General features: G+C 31.5%; 1 protein-coding gene across 1 annotated transcript in view; it reads left to right on the forward strand.

The window, feature by feature from the left end:
- The first annotated feature begins 1,171 nt into the window (after window positions 1–1,171).
- LOC127738584 (tyrosine-protein kinase receptor svh-2-like) overlaps window positions 1,172–12,237 on the forward strand; it is a 36,474-nt gene continuing 25,408 nt past the window's right edge. The window contains exons 1-5 of the mRNA XM_052249895.1: window positions 1,172–1,855; window positions 3,054–3,125; window positions 5,012–5,086; window positions 8,436–8,484; window positions 8,705–8,898. Of these exons, the coding sequence (XP_052105855.1) occupies window positions 1,742–1,855; window positions 3,054–3,125; window positions 5,012–5,086; window positions 8,436–8,484; window positions 8,705–8,898 (504 nt within the window). The 5' untranslated portion in view covers window positions 1,172–1,741. The remainder of the gene's footprint in view (window positions 1,856–3,053; window positions 3,126–5,011; window positions 5,087–8,435; window positions 8,485–8,704; window positions 8,899–12,237) is intronic.

Here is a 12,237-nt window from a genome sequence, read left to right on the forward strand (position 1 = left end):
CTATCCTGGATTTTTACCAAACTTGGACAGAAGCTTGTTTATGATCATAAAATAGTATCCAGAAGTAAATTTTGTAAAAAATAAATCCTGTTTTTCCGTATTTTACTTATAAATGGACTTAGTTTTTCTGCCAGTTAACATTACATTCACTCTGTGGTTCAAGTTTTTAAAATTTTAATAACTTTCTTAAACTATCCTGGATTTCTACCAAACTTGGACAGAAGCTTGTTTATGATCATAAGATAGTATCCAGAAGTAAATTTTGTAAAAAATAAATCCTGTTTTTCCGTATTTTACTTATAAATGGACTTAGTTTTTCTTCCAGTTAACATTACATACAGTCTGCAGTTAAAAGTTTTTAAAACATTTATTAGATTCATAAACCATCCTAGATTTTTAACAAAATTGGATAAAAGCTTCTTACAATCAAAAGATATTATCTAGAGGAAAATTTTTAATATTTTTTCCCCATTTTTGTTGAGCCTGCGACGAACAGCAAAAGTAGGCGAGACATTGGGTTCCGCGGAACCCTTACGAATTTTTGGTTTATAGCTCTTCATCTTTTTAATAAGCTTTTGATTCTCAAATATTTTGGCCTCGCGCATCACTGAAGAGACACTGATTGTCGAAAAATTGGTACCGTTTATGTTATTATACAGTTGGCCCTAACAGCGAACTTGAAATCTTATACAATATGAAAATTAAAGAGATGTGGCATGATTGCCAATTTATTATTTATATCTATCATATACAACTATGCTCTTTGTAGAAAACCCTACATTTGAATATTATAGATAATAAGGATATAAGTTTTAATTTTGAATGAAATATTTTATTCAATAGATATTTAGCCTAATTTTGCTTTTTGAACTCCTGCAATTAATTTTGAAAAACAATTCAAAACTTTCTCATGAATAATTTATCATTAATATATATTAAAACCAGGTTTCTATTGAGCATGTAATACGTGCTCTACAGAATTCGTTTGCTGTAAATTATTAACTGTCTTTAATTTAGATAAACTATATCTGGAAAAAACATAATCAGTTAAAAAACTCTTTCTTAATTAAAAGACGCAATCATTATGAAATTAATACCAACACGAGAAAATGCAAATAGCAATTAACGTCAAAACGTCAGAGCTGACATGCGCCTCGTATCAATACTCGCATCAACCACAGAGCATCATCGGTCGCGATAACACAGGGTTACATTTCACTGTTCGTACATATGACTCAGAAACAAACATCTATCGCACAAAACAACGTTAATTTCAGGGTATAATTATTATCCACGTGTATTTCTCTGAAATCAAAACACAGACTTATCAATTATAATTCTAATAGATATATGGATTAATGATATTTTTTGTGTGATCTTTTTGTTAATCTGTTTGGGATGATACTAATTCATAGAAGGATTAATATTAGTTGACTCCAGTTTAATGAATTGTTCAAAGAATTGTTTCGACTAGAAATGATATGGTCGTATCTTCTGTAGATTTAGCAATTAGGAGTGTGTGTATAACGGTAATGCTTGGCAGTTTATAACCATGTTCATTTTCTCTGAACACTATTCAGGTGTGAAAGGTAAATCTACGTAACTTGCAACTCCGCATTAATTTAATTAATTATTGAACCAAAAACAATGTCTGACGTTACTTCATTTCAGTGTTTCAGGATCGATACAGTGTCACAGTATTCTAACTTTAAAAGAATGTCTTAAAACAAAAAGCTGCAGCATGTGGAAATTATTTTATTTGTTTGTGTTTGTGTTCATTTGTGGAATAGTACACGGCAACGTTTATCATACAACTGTCCAAATAGCTCGATGTCGGGTGCAATGCCTAAAACAGGTAAATACAGCTATTTTTGTATTCTCTATCTGCTGCATCTGTTTAACTCAATTACTATTTCACACCTCAGAATAATTTATTTGATTGTGTTTGAGTGTTTCAAACACCTGTTTGTATAGAATACCGTTAATGAAAAAATATCTCAAAGCATTGCATGACTTGTAAAACAAGTATTAAAAAAATAAGGTTTCCGCGCATGAAAAATGTTTTAACTTTACATATATCACGTAAAATTGTTAAAATACGATCAAGTAATAAACTTCATTTGTAATTTTTCATATACAATCAAAGCAACAACAAAAAAACGCAGAGTAGTATATGACATGGTACACGCATTTTGGAGAAGCCAATAAAATATATAGAGAAAAAAAATTATTTTGAGACATGGCATGCAGTGAAAATTCCCACTAAATCTTAGCAGAACTAGTCCGTTAAGTGTGTATTTATATATAGTTTACAACATTGAAAATAATCATAAAACAGTCGGACATTAGACGTATGAAATTATTTGTTTATATCGAAAACATATTTTTTTACGAAATAACACGTTGAGACTTTTTTGGTAATTTAAACAGGAATCTGTTCCAAATTTTACCTTGGAAGAAATTAATAAACCAACATGTATTCTATCAGAAAATTGATATATACAAAAAGGTTTCGACTGGTAAATTATATAAAAAGGACATCTATGCAAAAATAATGGCTCTCTTGGATTTATGAAGCACGTTTTCATATTTATACACTCCATAGTATCAATGAATATTTCTATCATCATAAACGATTTTTTTTTCCATTTGAGTTTGCACATTAAATTTAACAAAGCTTTGTATTCGTTTTGATAATATAAATTCTTCTAGAGTTCATTTTATTTGAGGGGTATTAATGATCGTGGATTTCGTTGGTACCGTTTAACCACGAATTTTAATGTTCAACGAAGTACAAATTTCCTATTGGCCTGTATGCAGCATTTGTCACAAAACCAAGTATCCACGAAATTCCATTTGTCCTCAATCAACGAAAATTTGTTACCACGAATTTAAATAAATCCACAGTAGTAAAAAAAGTTTCTTTATAGAATGTCACTATTGAAAAAGTTTTATTTCGACCCTTTAAAGTATGTTTTAGATAAAAAGAATAACATGCAGATCGTATGCGTGTTACATGTACTTCACATAATGTCAAATAATTTATTTTTTAGACATTAAAACGTAGAGAAATCAGTACGAAGATCAACGATGGAAATTGCTTTAAAAAATTCCGTTGTGACGGGGTAAGTATTATCATTTTCGTTCAATGTTTTTATAAAAAAATCCTTTGTTGGTTGTTAGATATAACATTAAAAAAATCGGCTGCTGGCTTGATTGGTTCACAATATTCCCCAAAACTAAAAAAAAATATGTAAAAACGAAATATTTATTAGGGCAATATTTATATGCCCACAATAAAATAAATTGGAGCCTTCAGCAGCAAATATGAAAACTTCAAAAGGATTTTTTTAGATCTTTAGATCTAATCTGAATGAGGAATATAAACAGATGCATGTAGTTGTCCATAATCCGGGCCATATCAGTTTTACTAGATAAGACATGCAAATACTAGTAGTATGATATATATGACAAAGTTCATTATCTAGACAAGATTATTGCTTTATATTTATTTGGCCTCATGTTGCCCCTGATTATCATGGCATTGAGAAGTAACAGTTCCAACAATAACTTTATATTGATAAGGCTATTAATTAAGCCTGCCACAAACATGCTGTGAGAAATAAACAAACAGTAGAGTATTTCCTACTGGGATACTACTGACCCATCTTCATTAAGTATGCCATGCGATAATTGCAGTAATAGCAAATCATAACAATATATCACTTAAAGAGTAAACTAGATGATATATTCATATGGCACGGTTCAGAATGTAGCCATATACTGAGGTCCTTGTATTCTACGGTATATTAGGATAAAGAACCTTTAACTTTGAAGAAAGATATCCGACCGGTCTTTTTTTTCACTTAAAGCGTTTAATGTATAAGCAGAACAATGATGCTAAAAAAAATAATATTGCACAGGTCAGAACTCTTTCCACTGATCAATGTATTTAACGTTTGTGTTTTCAAACTCAGAGAGGATAAATAACCATTAACTTTTAAAAAAATGCTATTATTATTGATGTCGTTTACTCAAACTTAGAAAAGTTGGTGTCAATTTTCAGTTATTGAACTTTGACATAAATTGCTCTCTAGCTGTCCTTTTTGCTATTTGCTGTCTCATCTCCTTTTATTCATACCTTTTACTGATTGTTATAAAATAGGAAGATGTGGTATGATTGCCAATTAAACAACTATCCAACAGTTATAATGAAGTGGATTTAAGCAACTGTAGGCTACCGTCCGACCTCCAACAATAATCAAAACCCATATATTAAAAGGCCCCGAAAAGATAAAATGTGAAATAGTTCAAACCGAATAACCAACGACCTGATTTATGACAAAACAATAAACGAAAAACAAATATGACAGACATCAACAAACGAGAACCACTGAATTACAAGGCTCCTGACCTTGAAAAGCCTGACCTTGAAAAGGCACATACAAAGCGTGGCGGGTTTAAACATGTCGCATACCATTTTCTGATTATGTTCACTTAAGTTTCTTCAAATTTTTGCCTTTATTTGGGATTTTTTTTTATAAATATACTCTTTGTCATATGCCTATGCGCTCTGTCTAACAATGCAAATTGTGAAACCAAGTTAATTCCACTGAAGTTATATGGGCGTAACAAACAAAAAAGAAAAAAAGAAAGCGATAACGTGATAGAGATTCCGTGCATGCAGACGAAAAGTATTTCTGTTGATAACGTTCAACAGATACGCTCGAGACAACGTTTGGAAAGCAAAAAAATAATCTTTCGAGAACCAAAACACAAACACAAAATATTAACCATCCAAGGTACTAAGTAAAGGCTTATAGGAAAAGTTATAATTTACAGACAAAATACATCAACTGGTACCGAAACAATTCCGGTTATGAATTACATAAAAACTGTATTTGGAAAGACTTAATTCCTTTTAATTTATTTAATGATGGAATAAGCATAAACAAAACACGAAGGGGGTTCAACAGGAAGTCTTGCTCTGTATTTGACCTTATTTTTTCAGTGTTGGCAGATGTGCTCCTACCTGTATGCCAGTTATCAGTTAACATCTACTGTATGTAGTAATCCCGATGTTTGTGTAAGTATTATATCATTTCAAAGTTTTAATATAATTGGAACTAATTATACACGTTTCTTCTTTGGGCCTATTCAAAAATTCGACTTCTATTCGCGTAAATTGCGTTTTACAGTCTCAACGTCCTAAATAAAGTATGGGCTAATAACAAGGACGTTTCCACTATGCAGCATTATTTCTGCATTTGTCCATCCAATCTGTGATCCTGGTCCAAATTATTAATGTTGGTGGTTGATGTGGTCGGTTGTACTGCTCAGTTTTTTAGGCGATTCCTTTTATTCTTTTTATGTAGCATTGTCCTTAGCGACCTTCTTTCGAATCAGAAACATTGATACGATATATAAAGAGTATATCGATAATCGAAGTTTTTAAACGAAAAATGTTCATCGACTGCAATGTTATGGTCCATTCTAACATTTGCGTTCTAGTGATCTACATACCTGTACTTTGACATTAGATAAGATGGATATGACTGTCATTGAGACAATTCTCCGCCAGAGACTAAATGACGCTGAAGTTAACTACTATAGGTCACCGTACGGTCCGCTGGACGTTAAGCAGCCATCCATCAACTTCATCACCGTACAGTCTGCTTGACGTTAAGCAGCCATCCATCAACTTCATCACCGTACAGCCTTTAACCTTTGAACAAAATCCATACCACATAGCAAGCTGTAAAAGGCCCCGATATGACAAAAGTCAAACAATTCAAACGAGAAAACTAATGGCCTGATTCCTGTTTAATGTCTAGTTTCTTCTGAACCAAACATGAAACCAGGTTTTTATAGAAATTATGGGACATAATGCGTCATATACGGTTTGCTGAGAATCTAGTTTGTAGTTAACCATTAGGGTCTCAGTTTTTAACATGCTCAAACAAAATAGGGATGACAGTGGACAGAAAAGTGTTAACTGTTTCAATAAGTTGTCCAGTTCTTTGAATTTTTTTAAAAAGTGCAAACATTATAGACTCTAAATTGGTATTGATCAGTTGAGTAATCAAACATTCTATGTAGCTGGCTTTTATAAGAAAACGTGATATGACTGAATATTGCTTATTCATTTTTTTTAACACATTTGAAGGCTATACTTCAAAATTTTTAAAAATGGCATCTCAAGTGACAAATATGTATGTATAAGTAAGTCAGAGTAAGAAGGTAACTAAAATATTGAAAACAATAAAGAAGTCGAGGGCTTGATCAAGACTTTGTAAATAATTCAAAGAAAAATAATGTAACCTTCTAGTCCACCTATAAAATATTTTTTAATCGATACATTCTTTCATCTGACAAGGTGTTAATGTGTGTTGTATACAAATAGCCAAGTAGTCAAATGTGTATGGTCAGTCTTGTTGAAAATCAAAGGAACCCACAGAGACGTAATTCATAACCTAATCTGACCTGACTAAAATGCATCTTATAAAAGATTACCTATTACTTTAGCAAAACAGTTCAAAATGTAAGGTTAAGATTTTGAGAAGTCTGCGTGGATTTAAGATAGACGGGATGATAAAGATGGCAGATATGCCACCGCATTTTCAAAAGTTACCAGAGAATCATATAATACTGCCATGACTTCAACCGTACACACACTTAAGTGACTGGTATACTATATGCTTTTTAAATAACAAATGTGATTTTTCATTTGATTAAATTGTTTCCAATTTATTTAATCACATTTTGTGGTATGACACTACCATGTAATCTTGCAATAGTCGACAAAAGCACACTGTTGGGCCAATACTTATTGATTTACTTCCAACAAGGTATTCCTGACTCAATAATTAAAAGCCTTTTCAATCTGTTGACAAAGCGAACTATCAGTCGGATGCTTTATGAATGATGGAGCTGTTCTGCAATGTTCGTTAATGTTTTCAAAACTCAATATTATCTTATTAGACAACTAGGTGGGAAGTCTTTGACAGATTTATTTGAGCACACCTTCAATTAATGAACATCTGATAAATAACAGCAACAAAACACCTTTTTTTATTTATTTGATTTCATCTTATTGAAATAAAGAATTCATTACATAGTTGGCTGTACAGCTATTTGTTGTCACTCCTATATATACCTATTACTTTTTAATAATTGAATATACAATTTTTATTTCTGAAAAGAATGAATTCGTTGATATAAGCTCAAATGATGTTTTTCTTTTAATGAACTCCATTTAAATTATTTATTTGTATATTTTTGGGAGGGGGTGGGGAGGGGAGGTAGTTACATTTGATTCAACATTGCATTATTTGGATTGCAAAAGAGAGGCGAAAGATACCAGAGGGACGTTCAAACTCATAAGTCGAAAATAAACTGACAACGCAATGGCTGAAAAAAGACAAAGACCAACAGACAAACAAAAGTACACAAAACACAACATAGAAAACTAAAGACTGAGCAACACGAACCCCACAAAAAACTGGTGTAAAAATTATGTCAATTATTTTTCATTTTTCAATCTCTTTCTTTGGTCTTAGTTCTTCTAACTCTGTCTTCAGTATTTTGACGTCGTCATATAATCCCATTTTGGAGACATCAACTAACTTATTACACTTCTCCCAACATTTCAGTGGGTAGAAGGGATCGTGAATGTAATCCAAAGTCTAACAAAAAAAATACAATTAAAAAAGAAAGGATGTTTTATCTACAATAACATAAGCTGACTAGTGTATGATTTTCACCTTTTTGCTTTATGGCTAGAATATCAATATTCGAGCCACTGGATGTTAAGCAACCAACAATCAATCAATCAATATTTGACTGATTAGTGTTTATTATTACCGTACGGTATATATGGTATATAAAGGCAAAAAGGGAGGTTTAATCCCACCACCTTTTGTGTCGGTATCAAGTAAGGCTATCTGGACCATGTGTTGTTTGTTGGTCTTCTTTCTTACGTCTTTATCCTCGGAGGAGTCAGGTGCTTGTGGTTCGTGGGGTCTGTTGTAATGTCCACTATCTTTCCTGTCGTCCTTTTATGTAAATCGGAACAATCGGAAACATAGAAATGTATAATCACAAAATACTAGTTGAATACATTCATTTGACTAAAAAATGAAAACAGTATTTCATAAAGTTCATACGTCCGAAGCTAACAAACTAAATACCAATATTTTAAAATGATGTAAGTACTTGGATAAAAATGACATGCGTAAATATCTGATTGATTTTTGTTTTTTTTACTGCCACCAGAAGGAAATTTATTGTCAGGAGGGACCAAAAAATACTTTTCTATATAAACTAATGAAACATAAGTGAATTAATGACACTTAAATCAAAATAAATAACGATGTATTGTCTTTTAAAACCATATTGAAAAACAGTAGTTTCATACATTTTTTTTTCTTATACAGCACAAAGGTTGTAAAGTCGCTTGCAGATTTCGAGAAAACGAACCAACGGGTAAGTCTTAATTAAAATTATAATTTCGAGAAATAGTTACAATTTTTTTTTAAATTCCCCTCTCCCGCTTCCCTCTTTTTGCATTTCATTTCTTTACTATTATGATTTGACATTTATGCATAAAATATTTATGATTTTAACTTTCTTATATATAACAGTTCCTAAACCTATCAGGTCCCTATTTCAAATATCAAATTACGAAATCTTTTCATATTTTTAGGAAATGTGACTGCTGGTTGGAAATTTAAGGGGAAAGATACCCATGTACAACGCTTAAAACATTCTCGTCAAGTTGAAATCACATGGTCTCGCCCAGAATTGGAACTTCCAAGTACAAAGAGCGATTTGATTGTGTATGTCATAATGTTCAGAGACAAGACGGTCAAAATCAAAGACTGGGAGGAAGTCCAGCAAGTAAGTGTACATATGGTTATGATTTTTCATATCTAAAAATGCATGCCGTGCTTGCATTTGTTTTCTAATCTTGTTTGTAAAAGTGTGTTTGCTTTTATGCCAAGTACGTGTACTTAGAAAAGATGCCCCATTTCACAATTCGATTGCCAACATATCCGGGTTTGCTTGTTCCTTTTTTTGTGGTTGTTTTGTATTTGTTTTTATTTCATATTTTCAGCTGGATTTTTTTTATTGATTTGAAGAATAAAAATTCTAACGCATTGCTAATTTTAACTACAATGACCAACTTTATTCTTCACTTTTTTTAAAATATTATTTAAACATGATGATACCATAAACTTACTGATTTTCCGGATACATTTGTAGATCGATTTTTTCATTTGTACTCGCCAATTGTTTGGCATGACAACGGTTTTATATGTATTTTACTTGCCAACAGCTGAATTTTGTATTTTGAAACACTATACAAAATGTTCACGATACTAATCAGCTTATTCCATGTTTTAGACTCTTGAAGAAATACAAGCCTTGTCTTATCTTAGATGTGTATTTAAGATTACCGCCATGTAATGGTTTAGAGATTCAGTACAGGAATTTAGTATATCGAGCATGACTACTATCTTAAAACGACTAGTGCCAAAATTCCAGCATATCAACAAACAAAATTTCCGACATTAAAATTCATTGTTTTACTTTGAATGTTTTCGTGGAGGAGGGAACAACGTACATTTTATAACAATATAAATATTCTATTTAGATTGCTTTGAATGAAAAAACTTTGAAACATGAAACATCTAAATATTTAATCATTTTAAACCATTTAAACCTTCCTCTTATGATATATATTACTATATGCTTTGTCGAATTTGATCTTTGATCATCCTAATAGAAACGCCAACCTATTATTTTCAATTCATTATTCCAGTATGTTTGTACTTCTATTTGGCAAATTAATTTTTAATAGAAAAGATTATGTTAAAAAAAATTAATGCCAATGCTTCGAAAAGATAAAACAACAAATATATTTTTACAAAAGTTAAACGGTCACTGCCTTTCAACTAAGTTATACCAGAAATTTTTTATTGCTATTAATAGCGAGTTTTCATTTTTAAAATGTATATTCAGCATCCGGCATAGTGTCCTTTCACTGCGCAATTTGTATCAGCAACTCCCCCCTTTTTTAACCAAGGACCTGATTTAAACGAAAGTTTCATGAGAAATTCAGTATAAATAGACTAAGCACCTAATATTGTTTTCTTCAGCGAAATGGTTTTGGTGTTTCCCATAACATGGACTTTGTTATATCTACAAAAAGGGTAGACATCTTTGTATTACAGCAACCCTAGAAACAGCGATTATTTCAATGAAACATTCATGGAATCATTTTACATATTCAAATTGCGCATCTCCTATCCAAGTGTGTTTTGGGGGGTTTTACGCAGTAAAACATTAGCTTTGCCTCATCTATACATAGGGTAAGGGAGAATTGATTTGTGAGCTTTGTACTACGTTTTTTTTTCTAGTTTGTCGACAGTCGTGTTAGAAATTTCCAATGTCATATAAAATGTGTTTTGTATCTGAGGTCTTGTCATGCTGGTAAAATAAATAATTTTGAGTAATTTCTGCTTCAGCTTACGCAAGCAATATAGTAAAATATATTAGTGGTGGAATTATAATGATTTTCTCAGCATTTTGAACATGAAATTACATATACAATGAATACACGAGAAAAATTAGCGTTAAATTTAATTTTTAAGTAAAAATCTAAACGAGAAAACAGCCTGAAAATGTCAATGTGTTCTTGTAAGTCGTATTATTTTCTCAAGTTGAACTATTGTACATCATTTGCTCCTACAAAAACCTGTAAATAATTAACCACCCGTTACTTAACGCACCCTGATTCTATTTTTGAAATGTTGATTACCTAAAATCATTAGGACTTAAATACAATAATGGAAGCAGCAGTTACTGGTATGTTAGTATTGAACAAGGAAATGAGTTCCCTCGAGATCTATCCATGGTATCCAGTCAAATGTAACGAGAATGATGATTTTTGTAATAATTAGAAAAAAAAACCTTAGTTAATTCTGCCACCTACGCAGCGATATAGTTCTGTCTGATTTGCCATTGTGATGTATGTAAGTGTGACATAACGTGATATTAAGGGTAATAATTTCATGGTAGATGTTTTTATTTACATACTATAAATCTGCCAGAGCAATAATCCAACGTTAATCCTTGGCATTCTCCCACAGTGCTATTATTAGATTTTACCAGATGCCCAAACCACTTGCTTTGTTTAATAACATTGTAAGGGGATAAGTATCTGGATTTGCATTGATGAGCATAGATACATCGATAGGGAAATTATACGGTAAAGTAACATTGCAGGTATACGTATGATATGGAAAATGTGTAATGTCTAGTAATAAAAATTCCATTTATGTTTACTTTTCATTATGTCCTAACCATTTATTCTTGGCAGAAACATTAGAAAATTGTTTTCCCTAATACACATGCAGCAACAATCAATTAATGTTTCATATAATGATGCTCCTTCTTAAATCAAAGTGCCTATAAAAATGATGCATATATAAAATGAAAAATGCCAAGCTTGCAACTAATATGTCATAACAGGTTCACTATTATAAATAATGATATTAATTTATTATCAATATTTCAAGGTATTGATTGTCAGTTTTGAAATGCAGAAATTGAAAATGAAATATTGTTACGATATTACTTATAATGCTTTAAATTTGACGTTTGTTTTAATATCAGTTTCATATTATTCATTTTTTATTTCTTTTTGTTTCCTTTTTGTTTGGTTTTGAAATTAGTGTGTTGCCTTCTAGATGTCTTTTAGTTCGTTTTGTCATTTGGTTGGTGTCTCGTTGACGGTTAACCCACATCTACCTTTACTTGTATCAGTTTTACTAATCGCTAAACCAATCGATTCAAATTTCCTCTTTTGCAACCGTGCAAATTGCCATGCACGTAGTATTTTTGTTCTAGTTTTTTCTCAAACGATTTGATAGGAAGCTGTTTCTATCATTTTGAGTTTCTTGTGCCAAGATTGTAAAAAATGACGAGTTTGATTATCATGTAATCATCGGAGCATGGTAGTATCACAGGAGCTTTGTGATTTATACATCATTAATTCTACAGATTATCGGTGTTCAACCAATTTGTATTTGAAACCAAGCGTGCTATATCTCTATAACCGACACAGCTAGATACCAACGGACCATTTGTCGATAAAACGAAAGTAAAAATAATGAAAGACATGTTCGGAACATAAAAGAAAGTCATTTTACCTTTGTTAATTATTTTTACTAT

This window comes from Mytilus californianus, unplaced genomic scaffold (assembly GCF_021869535.1).
Source record: "Mytilus californianus isolate M0D057914Y unplaced genomic scaffold, xbMytCali1.0.p SCAF_4, whole genome shotgun sequence".
Classification (NCBI taxonomy): domain Eukaryota; kingdom Metazoa; phylum Mollusca; class Bivalvia; order Mytilida; family Mytilidae; genus Mytilus; species Mytilus californianus.